General features: G+C 49.0%; 1 protein-coding gene across 1 annotated transcript in view; it reads right to left on the bottom strand.

Moving 5' to 3' along the window:
* The window catches only part of INPP5D (inositol polyphosphate-5-phosphatase, 145kDa), a 161,908-nt gene that overhangs the window by 129,960 nt on the left and 17,507 nt on the right, over positions 1-14,441 (bottom strand). Inside the window, 1 exon segment of the mRNA XM_011952024.1 lies at positions 11,137-11,200. Within this exon segment, the coding sequence (XP_011807414.1) occupies positions 11,137-11,200 (64 nt within the window).

Raw genomic sequence — 14,441 nt, 5'->3', positions numbered from 1 at the left:
CCATGTTGGCCAGGCTGGTCTTGAACTCCTGACCTCAGGTGATCCACCTGTCTTGGCCTCCCAAAGTGCTGGGATTATAGGCATGAGCCACCACGCCCAACCCTGACTGACTTTTAATCTGCTTGTTGGAATGTCTGTTTTCTCTCTTTAAAGGCTGGGACTCTGTTCTCGTGTTCTGTCCTTGTGTCTGTGTGAGGCGCTGAGAACTCCTTTTAGGGTCTTTGTAGCATATATTTGTGAGAGATGTTTGGATTTTGGAAAACACATTTCTGCATTTCAAGATTTCAGACCTCTTTTCCTGCCAGTCATGAGGGGCATAAATACAGTGGAGAGACGGGTTGGGCACCCTGATGGCCACCAGCCTGGCAGGGTCTCTTAACTCAGACAGCCAAGAAGAGCAGTAATGAAGGAACTACTCTTCCATGGCAAATCTCTTTATGAAAATCACTAACTGCTCATGTATGGATTAATTCAACATTTGGGAGAGAAATTTGGATTTTTCTCTCCTGGGGTTACTCAAAATGAAGTACAATCTGCTAAGAACAGGGCAGACTAAGGTTAACCTCAGAGGTTTTGTGGGCACTGAGTGGTCAACAGAAGCTTCTTCTCAAGCCAGGTCCAGCTGGGTCTTTCATTCAGGGGATGGCGACGTGTCCTCTGTCCTGTGCCCAAGGGCAGACACTCGGGCGACTGAGACCCTCACCCTTGTTCTCAAGGCCCCCATAGCTCGCTGGGGGAGGTAGACACCGGGCTGCCTACCACCCCACAATGCGAGGATGTGGACACTGAGTGGGGGGATTGTTTGGAAGCACAGAAGAGGGAGTGGGTGCCTCTCAGAAGGCTCTTTGGAAAGCATGGCTGAGCCATTCATTTCCTCCCACTTGAAGGGAGCTCCTTTCACTGTAGAAGTTTCCTGAGACCCTTCTACCTCAAGATGTAAAAATCTGGGCTTCGGTGTCTAATCCTGAAAATTGCTTGTCATTGGTCTCTAGACTGAACATCCTGTGAAGGACGGACTGTCTCTGAGGCTGGCTGTTGTATTAGTATGTTCAGTTCCCAATTAATATTCACTGAATAAATGAATGAGCCATCGGGAATCTCTAAGCTGTCATTCTGACTCTTAAGGAATATAGTCAGAACATATGGCTGTAACACTCACTGGACTTGGCTTAAAAGTAGAGTCATCTTGGGTCTCATTCAGGAAGGATCATGGCTCAAATAACTGCAAAGCCCTTAGCTGGTTGCATAGCTGGGGAACCTCGGGTGATTGGAGAAACAAAGACCAGTAGCCTTTGTGTGAAGCTCACCCTCCAGCCCAGGGCCCCAGACTGCAGGGCACAGAGCCACAGCATGGCTCCAATGACGTCCCTCTTCTGTCACAAGTTTTATGCAACGAGCAAACAGTGTTATCTCATCTGAGCCTTTGTTTCCTTGAATTTAAAAATGGGAATAGTAATCATAGCAACAATAGTAGTAAACCCTCCCCCAGGATTAAAGAACAGGGATGAAGTGCCTAGCTCCTGACAGGGGCCAGAAAGGGATGATAAGATAGGTCCCAGGTGGGAGTTGTGGGACCTCCCTCTGGTCCCTCCTGTGTCCTCAAGGCTCCCTCTTGTCACCTGGTGGGACCCCAGGCACCCACCCTCGCCCTCACCCCGACTCTGTCTTCCTCAGTTATCCAAAGCAGCAGTGACGTGCGCCCAGTGAGCAGGCACAGGACAACCCCAGTTCTCAGAGGGTCCCAAGGCAGACAGAGTCTCGGGGCCCTACTTGGTGCCTCTGTCCCCCATGATCCTTGCTCCTGGGCCCTGATCCAGGGCTAGTCAGGATTTCCAGGCACTCGTCCTCCTCTCCAAGGCCCCTTTGGATGGCCTTGCTGCCAATCCCAGGACTCCTGAGTTTTTTGTGTCCCAAAGTCTCAGCCCTTTCTCCCTCCCCTGTGCCTGGTGTCCCTAGCTCTTGGCCAGTCATGGGCCGGGGCCTCTGCCCAGTGACCCCGCATTGGTGCTGGCGAGCTGACTGGCCTCTGTGCGTCCTCGCCATTTTAAAACAGTCATCCATGGAGTCACGTGTCAGACATGAGCTGCATGTTTACATAAACCATCTCTTTTAGTCCTCACAATCTCCACAGGAGAGAAGTACTGCTGGCCTCCCAGTGTTTCTGAGGAGGAAACAAGCTTGAGAGAAGAAACTGCTTCCCCGAGGGAACTAGGACATTATACCACCCTGAAGACCCGAGGAAGAGACTTCTCTGGAAATGCAGCTGCTGGAACCTGTCTCGGGACATCTTGGGAAGCATCGGCAGCCTCACATGGACATCAAAAGGCAAGGCCTTTAGGACCTCGGAGTGAAAATCTCAGGAAGAGGAGAAAGATGAACAGATGACAGGGCCAGTGAAGCACAAAGACCAGCCAGGCAAGGCAGGCTTGCAACAAAATGAGAACCTCGGACGGGCACGGTGGCTCACGCCTGTAATCCCAGCACTTTGGGAGGCCGAGGCGGGCAGATCACAAGGTCAGAAGTTTGAGACCAGCCTGGCCAACATGGTGAAACCCCGTCTCTACTAAAAATACAAAAAATTAGTGGGGGATAGTGGCACATGGCTGTAATCCCAGCTGCTTGGGAGGCTGAGGCAGGAGAATCGCTTGAACCCAGGAGACAGAGGTTGCAGCGAGCCGAGATCTCGCTGTTGCACTCCAGCCTGGGTGACAGAGCGAGACTCCATCTTGAGAAAAAAAAAAAAAAAAATAAGGAGCTCAATTCAATGCTGAAATGAGAATCCACTTTGGAGGGAGCTATAGCAGAACTGAGTCCAGAAAAGAGAACCCTTCCCAAATGCAGAGGAAGTTGACCAAGGCATGAAAAGCAAGTCAATAGATAACGGCGGATCCTGTTGAGGACAAATTTAAGATTGATAACTGCAGCAAGGGCAAGATAAATCATAATTTAAGTGAAACCTGTAGCACTTCCTATCTTTTTAATGGTGGCAGAAGAGTTAATTCAATAAATATTTATCGAGCACTCACTATGTGCTAGGAATAGTTCTAGTATAGACAATAAATAAGTAAATAAAAAACGTACATTTTAAAATATAAAATCAGGGCCGGACACAGTGGCTCACACCTGTAATCCCAGCACTTTGGGAGGCCAAGGCGGGCATATCACAAGTTCAAGAGATCGAGACCATCCTGGCCAGCATGGTGAAACCCTGTCTTTACTAAAAATACAAAAATTAGCTGGGTGTGGTGGCACGCACCTGTAGTTCCAGCTACTTGGGAGGCTGAAGCAGGAGAATCACTTCAACCCAGGAGGCAGGGGTTGCAGTGAGCCGAGATTGTGCCACTGCACTCCAGCCTGGTGATAGAGTGAGACTCTGTCTCAAAAAAATAAAAATAAATAAATAAATAAAATATGAAATCAGATAGTCACAAGAGCCACCAAGAAAAGAAAGGAGGGTAAGGGGTTAAAGAGCAACAGGTGAAGGGTGGGGTGACTATTTTTCTGGGGTGATCAAGTGAGACCTCTCAGAAAGACTTTATTCTATTTGGTAAACCCTATGTGGCCTCTTGCAAATCTGACAGACACAATTAGACCCAGAACCTGATCTCGAAGGGCAAAGTCAAGATGAGAAACGAAACCATACTGCAATAAGCAAGAAATCAAGATGCCTCCCCAGGGCACAGGCATTGCTAAAACACTGATTGAGTTTTGTGCTTTTTCTGGTTAGGGTTGGAGAAAGATGTTGAGCCCGAGGATGTCTGACAGGACCATAAGTCATTAGGAATGTCTGGGACAGGGCTGGAGCAGGTCCCAGAAACAACACAGGCTAAGGAGAGGGAAGACCCAGGGACTGCGTTGTCAGAGCATGGCGCATGGGCATTTGGTGCAGTGAAACTCGATATTCAATTTGAAATTTTCACTTTTCTGCTCTGAAATTCCCCTAGGATAGTTTAAACTTTCGTATATTAGGACACTTTTAGCTGTTAGAAGACCCTAACTCAACTAACTTGAGCAAAAAGGAATTAATTACCTCACAAAACAGAAAATCTAGAGGCAGGGCAGATCCCAGGTTGCTTCATTCTGTTCAGCGAATTCGAGGGCATCATCCAGGACCCAGGTTCACTTCTCCTTTCCGTGTGTTGGTCTCACTCACCGGCTACATCTCCTCATGGTTACAAGGTAGCTGCAGAGACCCAGCTGTCACATCCTATGGCAGCTTCCAAAGGTAGGAAAGAAGCTATCTTGGCCGGGCGTGGTGGCTCACGCCTGTAATCCCAACACTTTGGGAGGCCAAGGCAAGCAGATCACCTGAGGTCAGGAGTTCGAGACCAGCCTGGCCAACATAGTGAAGCCCCATCTGTTCTAAAAATACAAAAATTAGCCAGGCATGGTGCAGGTGCCTATAATCCCAGCTACTTGGGAGGCTGAGACAGGAGAATCACCTGAACCCAGGAGGTGGAGGTTGCGGTGAGCTGAGATCATGCCATTGCATTCCAGCCTGGGCAACAAGAGAGAAACTCTGTCTCAAAAAGAAAGAAAGAGGCTATCTTATCCCTATGTCTGTTTTTAAGACAAATAGACCTTTATTAGAAGCCCACAGAGCCCTTCTCTTCACACCTCATTGGTTACACTTGCATCCTATTCCCCAATCTAAACTTGTCAGCTACATGGTGCACATTGATGTCAGTTCTAGACTGCTTTGGGTAACAAAGACAGGAAACAGGCCCATGATCTGGGACAAGGTGAACCAGAAGGCTCTGGAACGTGGAGAAGCAAGGACAAAATGGCCAGTGGGGATAGGGAGAAAATAAAGACAGTCATTTGGAGGTAGAGATGACAAATGGCATGGACACTCTTTCCAGAATTCACTGACAAACTTGGGAAGGGATTAGGGATGTTGCAGCCACACAAGAGGGAAGGGCTTCTCGGTCACAAGGGCATATGTACCCCAGGAGGCTAGAAAATGAGGGGAGGCTTGGCTTTTTCAGGGGATTAGGAGAAAGATGCCAGAAGCGCTGGAATAAAAACTTACTCAAAGACCTAACGGAAGAAATGTCTTTTGTGTCAAAGAACAGAGTTTGCAAAGCGAGCAAGCTGAACACACTGCAGACACTATCAATGAAAGGAAAATGACAAAGCTGGAAAAGAATTCCCAACAGCTTCAAAGTAGAAAAAAACAATAAAATGGGTCCCCTCTATAGGAACCAGCACGTTTGGCCTTGGATTTTGTACTCAGAACTATTCATAACGCTACACACTTTTTTTTTTTTTCTTTGAGACAGTCTTGCTCTGTCACCCAGGCTGCAGTGCAGTGGTGCGATCTCGGCTCACTGCAGCCTCTGCCTGTCAGGTTCAAGTGATCCTCCTGCCTCAGCCACCCGAATAGCTGGGACTACAGGCATGCGCCACCATGCCCAGCTAATTTTTGCAGTTTTAGTAGAGATGGGGTTTCACCATGTTGCCCAGGCTAGTCCCGAACTCCTGACCTCAGGTGATCCACCTGTCTCGGCCTCCCAAAGTGCGGGGATTACAGTGTTGAGCCACTGTGCCTGGTCCGTAACACTACCTTCTTGAAGGCAGTGCTGAACCTCGTATAGGATTTTGAGCGAACAGTTGGTTCCAAGAATTTTATATCTATCAAATTACTCTTGAATGTGTAGACTAAGATGTTTTGAGATGTTCAGAGGCTTGGAAAACAGATCTGTCCATATTCTGCAGTAGATAGAAAAACCAATTCAAAACGCAGGCTTCTAGAAGGTGAGCATCATAGCATAAAGGAACCCCTCCACCAGCACGGACCCCTACAGGGCCCACTGTCCTTGGCATGGCTGCAGAGCCCACACAGGGCAGCCCTGGTAGACTTCTGTGCCCTGAGCCTTTTCTGCGCCCCTTGTTGTGCAACTTCAGGAAGTGTGTTAGAGCCACATCCTTTGCCCGGCGGCTCAGACGGAATCTTTACTTCACTCGGTGACCACTCAGAACAATAACAGCTGCCACTCGCTTCCTGAGCTTAATAACAATGGCTCAACCGTTCACCTCCCGGATGCTTGTGACGGAACAGCTTTGAGAAAGTTGTTTTGTTTTCCCCCTCCAAAAGCCATGCCGCCCAGAGATACGTGACAGCCACCGTCAGGGACCAGGGATTTGAGTCACGAGTGTCTCTTCTTTAGAACTCACCAGAATGGCTCAGGTCACTGGAGTTCTTCTTCCAAATCCAGAAAGAATAATGAAAGGGTCTACGAGATAGATATTTTCTAATTCTTCATCTGAACTTGCATTAAAACCCGGGCTCTACAGAAAAAGACAAAATTTAGCTGGGCATAGTGGTGCAGACCTGTCATCCCAGCTACTCAGGAGGCTGAGGTGGGAGAATTGCTTGAGCCCGGGAGCAGAGGTTGCAGTGGGCCGAGATCGTGCCACTGCATTCAAACCTGGGCTACAGAGGGAGACCCTGTCTCAAAAACAAAACAAAACAAACAGAAAACACGTGGGGGTGCTCCCATCTTGACTCAAACAATCCATATCCTAGATACAATCTCAACCTCAAGAAAAGACAGGAAGTTCACAGAGAACGTTGATGTGATAGGGAATTAGGGGTAGTTTTAATTTTCTGCTTTATTCCTCCTGGTGGGAAGGATGTCAGAAAGGACGCAAGGGCCAAAAGGTTGTAGGATGGAGCCAAAGAGCTCCTTTTGCTTCAACTGTGGCCCTGGGTTTGAGACAACCATTTATGCGACATGTCTGAGGCTGCTCCAGGCCTCCCTGGCCACCCTGGAGCTGGCCCATGAGGGCGGCTTGCAGGGCCTCAGACTCTTCGTCACTCTCCCAGAGAGGGGCCATTTCAGAGGCAGCAGCAGCGTCCCAGCTCAGTCTGCAGCTAGCAGCTCAAGATGGGCACCGCTTCTCTTACAGGAGAGTCACTTCCCTTTCCAAGTCAGGAAAGGAGTTTGGGCTTTACAAGAAACCTGCTCTCTTGGTGTGGGACAGTCAGGCCCATGGGGCTGAGCCATCCTGCCTTCCTCTGGCTTCATGCAGGGCTCAGAGCACTGCCCCGACCCTCCCCCAACCAGGACAAGCAGTGCAAGCTAAGTCCAGAAGGTTCTCAGAGTTTGAGTGGCACAGCAGCTGTTGAACAACTGCTTAATGGTTCCAGAGCCTACTCAGGTCCCTGAAGACAGGAAGCCCACAGCCCAAAGAGCAGAGCTGAGGGAGATGGAGTTCCAAAATTTACCCCTCCTTCCCTGCCACTCTCAGCACTGCCTAGAATCCTCTAAAGCACCTCCAGTTCCCCACTGTCTCCACTGTCCTCCTCGGCAGCTTCCTTATGCTGAGAGGTATGTGTGTGATCTCTACTTTCCAGCAGTTTCTTGGCAGTCCTTGTCCAAGGCCACATGGCTGGCCAAATTGGACTTGAACCTAGATTCCAGCCAGGAATGGAGTCTGCTTTCATTCTAGGGGCACCTTGCTGATTTACCACAAGCGACAGATGCCACCTGGGATCAAATATTATCTACAACCATGTGAAGGACAAGAGGCCAAGTTCTCTGAGAGGCCACATTGCCTTGTCTCCCTGCCCTCTGGGCAGAGTCCTCGGCTCATCCGTCCCCAGGAGACTCCAGCCAGGCCTGGAAACACCTTCTGGGCTGGAAGGAAGAAAGCTTAGCCGGGGAGGCCGGGAGGCCTGGCTGTGAGTTCCAACTTCCGCAGTTCTCAGCAACACTCATATTTAGAACGAGGGGGTTGGATGAAGTTACAGTTTGCATCCTGCCCTCCCATCTCGGATTTTTTTTTCAAGTCTGTGAAAGATGGAGTAAGGGAAAAGAGTCCCCCAGGTGAGGTGGCTCCTCTCCCTGATTGATACGGGGCTGTCATGGGTTATGACACGTGGGCCAACTCCATGAAGCTGGTCTGCAAAGAACAAAGATGAGATCTTTGGTGTTGACAAGAGAACAGAAGTCCCCAGGAAAAGAGCTAAAGTTACTAAACTAAGAAACAATGAAAGCCTTTCGGAGCTTCACTTGGCAAAGTTTCAGTCCAGATTCTTATTTTGGGGAGCCTCGTATTCTGGTGGCACTGAACAGGCTCAGGTGTCAGGAATGAGTTATTTAGAAACTGTGGCTAAGCTTAGAAAAGACTGTGAGGTTTTGCCTCAACATGAAAAGAGGAACTCGAGTTAAAATAGGCAGAGATCAATAACTGCTAAAACTTCCCCGAAGGGCTCTGAGTCTGCTTAATTGGGCATGAGTGTGCACTTGGTCCTCAGTAGACATCTGCTGTCATTTACTCTTGGAGGTAGATTCTGATAGGTGAGTCCACCTAGGAGAATCCTATGAGAATTCTCCTTTAATTCACCTTGAAGGGAAACCTCTTCAGACCACCTAAGCCCACAGTTCCCTGTACCACATCGGCTACTGAGGAGGTCATGGGCCTAGTGCCAGGGTCAGGAGTAGATATGTCCAGCAGGGCTGCCCTTCTTCTATGAAAGCTGCCCACCCACTGCCCCGGCTGAGCAGAGACCTTAAGGAGCCACGCTGCCCCAAGACTCTGTCCCCATCTCCGAGAGTAGAGGGGGGCATCTGCTTGAAGACAGCCAATTCATACACAGACTGGCAGCCCCTCAGTGGCCCATGCAGAGAAAGCCATGGAGGCTGAGCCATCAGACTCCCTCTTGGGACTGGGGTCTGAGAAGGAAGGCTGCTGGCGGGGAAGAGTGGCCCCACAGAGAAGAGCTGAGCCATGGGAGAAGCCGCGTGCAGACCCTATGCTCTTCTGGTCCCAAGGCCCTGGGGCAGCCTTCTCCTTCCTGGCTGTGCACATCTCCACAAAGGCGGCCCACCCCTTAATCCTTACAGAGTCAGCCAAGGTGAGTTTCTGTTCCCTGCACCGCCCCCACCCCCCCGTCGTCCGATGAGGCCCCGGATTTCATCAGCAGTTCCCAGGGTCACAAGACGTCACAGTAGCAAGAGCGTGATGGTGACAGAGAGGGGCAAACCGGAAACGCAGTCTACACATTTACAGGCCGCGGGTGCCAACTCTACTAGAAGCCACAGAGTCATGTCTTTTCCAGTCATACTTAAAGTTTTCTTCACTTTGAAGGAAGAGAAGAAACCACAAAGGGAAAAAAGATCAAAAGCATCGACCAACTTTTAAATTAAGAGAGTGTGCCGACTCCTCTCAGCAAACCACCTGTCACAGATGCCAACTCTGCCAGAATAGCTCATGCCCTTCTAGACTTGGAAAAAATGGTAGAGGTCATTGAAGCCAACTGCCTGCCCCAGACAGGGCTCCCCTCCGCCAGTCACATCCCACACACGGTGAAGAGTCCATGTCAGAGACAGATATTCTCATGGCAAATAGCTGCCACGCGCTGGAAAGGACGTTCTTGTACTAGGTGTGCCAACATCTGCTCCTGGCGACTACTAAGAACCAGGCCAAACCTGCGGGCGCCCTAGGCCAGTGGAAAGCCTTCCAGCAGATGCGCCTTAGAGGCTGCAGTGGATGCAGGGGCAGGAGGATAAGGCAGCTGGCAGCAAGACCAGCCTGACTACACAGGGAGTGGTTCTGCTTGAGCCCAAACTCACATCTCCCAAGGAGGCCTTGCAGCAAACAGCCCCTGGACTAGGCTGCATCACACATGCCCCTTGGGTTTCTCTCAACCACATTGCTCCTCGAACCAATTCCTTCCATCCTCATAAACCATCTTCTTGAGGGGCGTTCTCCTCACCACGCTCTCCCTCTTGACAATTCCTGGGGGATTTTTGCCCCCAGGCACTTGCCTGTGGTTTGCCCCCACCTTGAGTGCAGCTCCCTGTCTACGACTGCATCCTAGTTCTGCACACAATGAATCATTCCTTTCAAGCTTTGACACCAGAGTGTATCCTGCCTCTCCCCTCCCACTTCCACTTTCTTTTCAACCAAACTTCTCCAATGCCGTCATTGCTCTTCCATGACATGATGTCCAAACCCCTGTCTACCCCGGCTACTCTGCTTGGGACGTGGATGCACTGCAGTGTCTCTTACTCTAGTCCCTGACAACTGAGCATCTCTCTCATACACATACACACACACACACACACACACGCACACACACCCCCTGCCCCCCACTGGGGATGTGGAAACTTTGTCTCCTTCCTTCTTGCCACCCCCATGTGCTCTTCATGCAGCCAGATAAGAATAGCTCTCCTGGCTTCCACACACTCAGTTGTCACATTTTGTGGCAAAACAAAGCCTTTAGTAAACTGTGCTTAGGGTGGCCTTCCCCGGCTTGGATGGGTGCAGCTGATTTTTCTTTTTAAATTTAACTGCAGCCAGGCGGGGTGGCTCACACCTGTAATCCCAGAACTTTGGGAGGCCGAGGTGGGCAGATCATTTGAGGTCAGGAGTTTAACACCAGCCTGGCCAACATGGAGAAACCCCATCTCTACCAAAAATACAAAAATCAGCTGGGCATGGTGGCAGGGGCCTGTAATCCCAGCTACTCGGGAGGCTGAGGCAGGGGAATCACTTGAACCCAGGAGGTGGAGGTTGCAGTGAGCCGAGATCACACCACTGCACTCTAGCCTGGGCGACAAGTGTGAAACTCCGTCTCAAAAATAAAATATTTAAAAAAAGTGAACTGCAAGTTTTGCACATTTTGACTTTGCATGGTGAAATCAGATGCTGTGAGTATCAGCCTCGGACAGAACAGAGTTCTACAAATGGAAAGGCTCTGTTTTGTGCTAGTCTCGCAGCCCCTCAGAAAACATGGTCTGTTCTCCTGTAAGTTCACGTCCCTTCTCTCCCTCCTGAGCCACTTCCTCTCTCTCCTTTGAGAGATGAAGACAACAGTTGGCCAAGCCACAGCCCTTCCTTTCCCTTCATCTCTGGGCAGTCTGCTTCACCTTCGTTTCCTCTTCATACCCATGGACCACAAATAGCCCGTGGCATGCAACTCCGTCCTGTCACAGAGCAGGGTCACTTGGAGGGCCACAGTGTACCAGCTAAGCCACCCCACAAACTCCTGGGAGGAAGCCAGGCTCAGCCAGGCCTTCATGTCCGGCTACCTGTGCATGTGCTTTCTTCCTCATCGTTTCCACCCCTTCTCTGCCAGTATCGGCTGAAGTCAGGTTCAGATTTCCAGGTTTATAAAGGACTCACCTGAACAGTGAATTTATCATCTTCATTGGGCAGAATTCTGTAAGTGTAAACGCAATTCTGATACCTGAAATAGATCAAAGACTTTATTAGAACCCATGCAGGAAAACCCGGCTTCCTCTTAACTGAAAAGACAAGACTTCCTGACACAGCTTGAGGAATCTGGACACAAGTCTCTGAATTTCGGAGCTGACCGTTCTCTAAGATGGAGGTGAGCCCTGACATCCAGCAATCCTGGGCTGAGGCACTCTTATTTCCCCACTGCTTCTGCACTCAGAGCACCAGGAAAAGGTGGGGTGGAGGGTCATTTAGGTGGGGACCTGGCAGCTACAGGGTCTGATCCAAAGGAGTCTGCCACGTGGAGGGGTTTCTTAACCTCTCAGCTGCCAAGAAGATAAAGTAAGAGGGGGTGTTTGTGAGTCAGGCACGGTGGCTCACGCCTGTAATCCCAGCACTTTGGGAGGCCAAGGAGGGAGGATCACAAGGTCAAGAGATTGAGACTATCCTGACCAACATGGGGTGAAACCCCATCTCTACCAAAAATACAAAAATTAGCTGGGCATGGTGCCGTGTGCCTGTAGTCCCAGCTACTTGGGGGGCTGAGGCAAGAGAATCGCTTGAACCCAGGAGGCGGAGGTTGTAGTGAGCTGAGAACGTGCTACTGCACTCCAGCCTGGCAACAGAGCGAGACTCCGTCTCAAAAAAAAAAAAAAAAAAAAAAGGAGGAGGTGTTTGAAGAAGAAACACGATTCCAGTGGGCCTGAGCATAGCGGCCTATGGTGAATGGGAGCCAGGCACAGCTGCAGAGGGGCCACCTGGCCGGGGCAGGGATCCCTCGTTCCGACTGAGCTCCCGGCTGCCCCGAAATGGCTTCATCTCCTTGGACACTGTGCCCCGTGGATTATCTCCCAGGGACTGGCCACCAGCCCTACCGAGACCTGGATTTGCCCCAGCAGCTGGAGAGCAAGTCTTGGGATTGTTTCTAACAAGAAAGTCCTAGGAATCCCAGATTCTCTTCTCTTTCTAGAAGCTCTACCTTCCTTTGGCATAGTCATCCCTAACGTGGGGAGGAGACAATAGTTTTTACTTTCCTAAAACCTCTGAGAGGAAAAGGGAGCTGTCAAGTGCTAGCACCTTGGGAGAGGGGCACACTGGGGTGGTCCTCAGTCTACTGAAACCCTGGCAGCAGCTAACACCCGTGGAATCCATCGGCTGCTGAGGCCAGCAGGCTGTCAGGAGATCGGGGGAAAGCTATTTGGATTTTAGGCCCTTACTTAAAGCTGCTGGTCTGTTCCCACCCACCATAATCTTGCCCTGTTTTGCTACTTCAGATTCTCATGAGCCTGGAAGGCTTGCCTGGCCCATAGAGCCCTGTAGACAGGACCAGCCTCTGTAATTAAGCCAGTGCTTCAGTGTAGAAGCTACACACACTCACCCCGTCCCAGGTACAGGCACTCCACTGAGCATCTACATATGTTACTGATATGTTATTGTTTAACTAGATTTTTTTTTTTTTTTGAGACGAAGTCACTCAGGCTGGAAGGCTGTGGCATGATCAAGGCTCACTGAAACCTCTGCCTCCCGGGTTCAAGCAATTCTCCTGCCTCAGCCTCCCAAGTAGCTGGGATTACAAACTCCTGCCATCATACTTGGCTAATTTTTGTATTTTTAGTAGAGATGGGGTTCTTTTTCTTTTTTCTTTTTTCTTTGAGATGGAATTTTGCTCTTGTTGCCCTGGCTGGAGTGCAATGGTGCGCAATCTTGGCTCACCGCAAGCTCTGCCTCCTGGGTTCAAGTGATTCTCCTGCCTCAGCCTCCCAAGTAGCTGGGATTACAGGCATGTGCCACCACACCCGGCTAATTTTGTATTTTTAGTAGAGATGGGGTTTCTCCATGTTGGTCAGGCTGGTCTCGACTCCTGACCTCAGGTGATCCACCCACCTCAGCCTCCCAAAGTGCTGGGATTACAGGCATGAGCCACCGCACCTGATCCTGTTTAACTAGATTTTTAAAAATATATACTAACTTTAAAAAATGAAAACCATACAGAAAGATATAAAATGAAAAATAAACATCTCCTTCCCCTCTTCTTAGATTTCCTCATGAACCCCTCTTCTTAGATTTCCTATTCCTGCTTGTAACTAAGTTCAGAAACTTTAAACATATCCACAAGATTATATATACATATCTTTTTAGATGCCAATAATATCATACTATATATACCATTTTCTGAAATTTGTTTTTTTCACCGAAAAAGATCATAGAGGTTTTCTCAAGCCGACTGAGAGATGGTTTATTACCATTTGCATCATGTTTCACCATGTGCTGTACATATGTTGACGTTTATTAGTGGTTGTAGATAAATCACTAGAAGGTGACAGCTGGCTAAATGACCTGGAGATTTGCTGTTTTAATAGAGATTACCAACTGTCTTCCAATGAAGTTGTGGCCTTTTTTTTCTCCTACTAACCGGATATGAATGTGTCTGTTTCCTCACACCCTGCCAACTGGCTGTTATCAGACTTTTTAATCTTTGTAAATCTGAGAGGTGAGAATGATAACTTGCTTTAATTTGCCTTTCGTTATGAGGAAGGTCTTTCAGCATGTTCTCATGTTTAGTTATCTGTATTTCTTTTTCTGTGAATTCCCTTTTGTGTCTTTGGCTTGCTTATTTTGGTATCATTTTTTGCTTAGTTATGAATAAGACTCTGATATATGCTACAATATATTTTGGAGTTATTTTTAACAGGTTTTTTTTTAAGCTGTGTAAATGTTTTACAATTTTATGTGGCTAATTTTACAATATTTTATTTTATGGCTTTTGCATCATGGGTACTTAAAAATAATTTTGAGTAATTTCACTTCCACATGTCTCTTCACTTCACATAGAAAAGGTGATTTTTCTCTCTTTCTCCCATGGTTTTAGTCCCCATCCTTCTGCTCCCTGTCCTATCTCCAGAGCCTGAATTGATACAATCGTCTTGCATCAGAGACAGCAAGGATGAATCTCTAGTCCAGTGACACTACATCTCCCAGGGACACCTCTGGGACACAGAGAACCACTGGCCTCAATCCCCTTTGCAGAGCCTGCCAAACAAATGTGGACACAGCTCAACTCTGCTGTGCTCTTATTTTTCAATAAGAGCAATAAGAGCTCTCTTCTCTTGGCACTTCCTCCTGTAGGTATGCAAATGAGGTGAGGGGTGAGAACAGCCTCTTATTTGGCTGAGGGAGCTGACTTGTGGAAGAGCTCCAGCCGGCTCAAACATCAGCCTGTAGACAGAGAGGAAGAACATCAGCCTGTAGAC

The sequence above is a fragment of the Colobus angolensis genome, unplaced genomic scaffold (genome assembly GCF_000951035.1).
Source record: "Colobus angolensis palliatus isolate OR3802 unplaced genomic scaffold, Cang.pa_1.0 Scaffold33, whole genome shotgun sequence".
NCBI lineage: Eukaryota > Metazoa > Chordata > Mammalia > Primates > Cercopithecidae > Colobus > Colobus angolensis.
The sequence above is the reverse complement of the archived record's forward strand: the minus strand, read 5'-3'. Positions and strand labels throughout refer to the sequence as shown.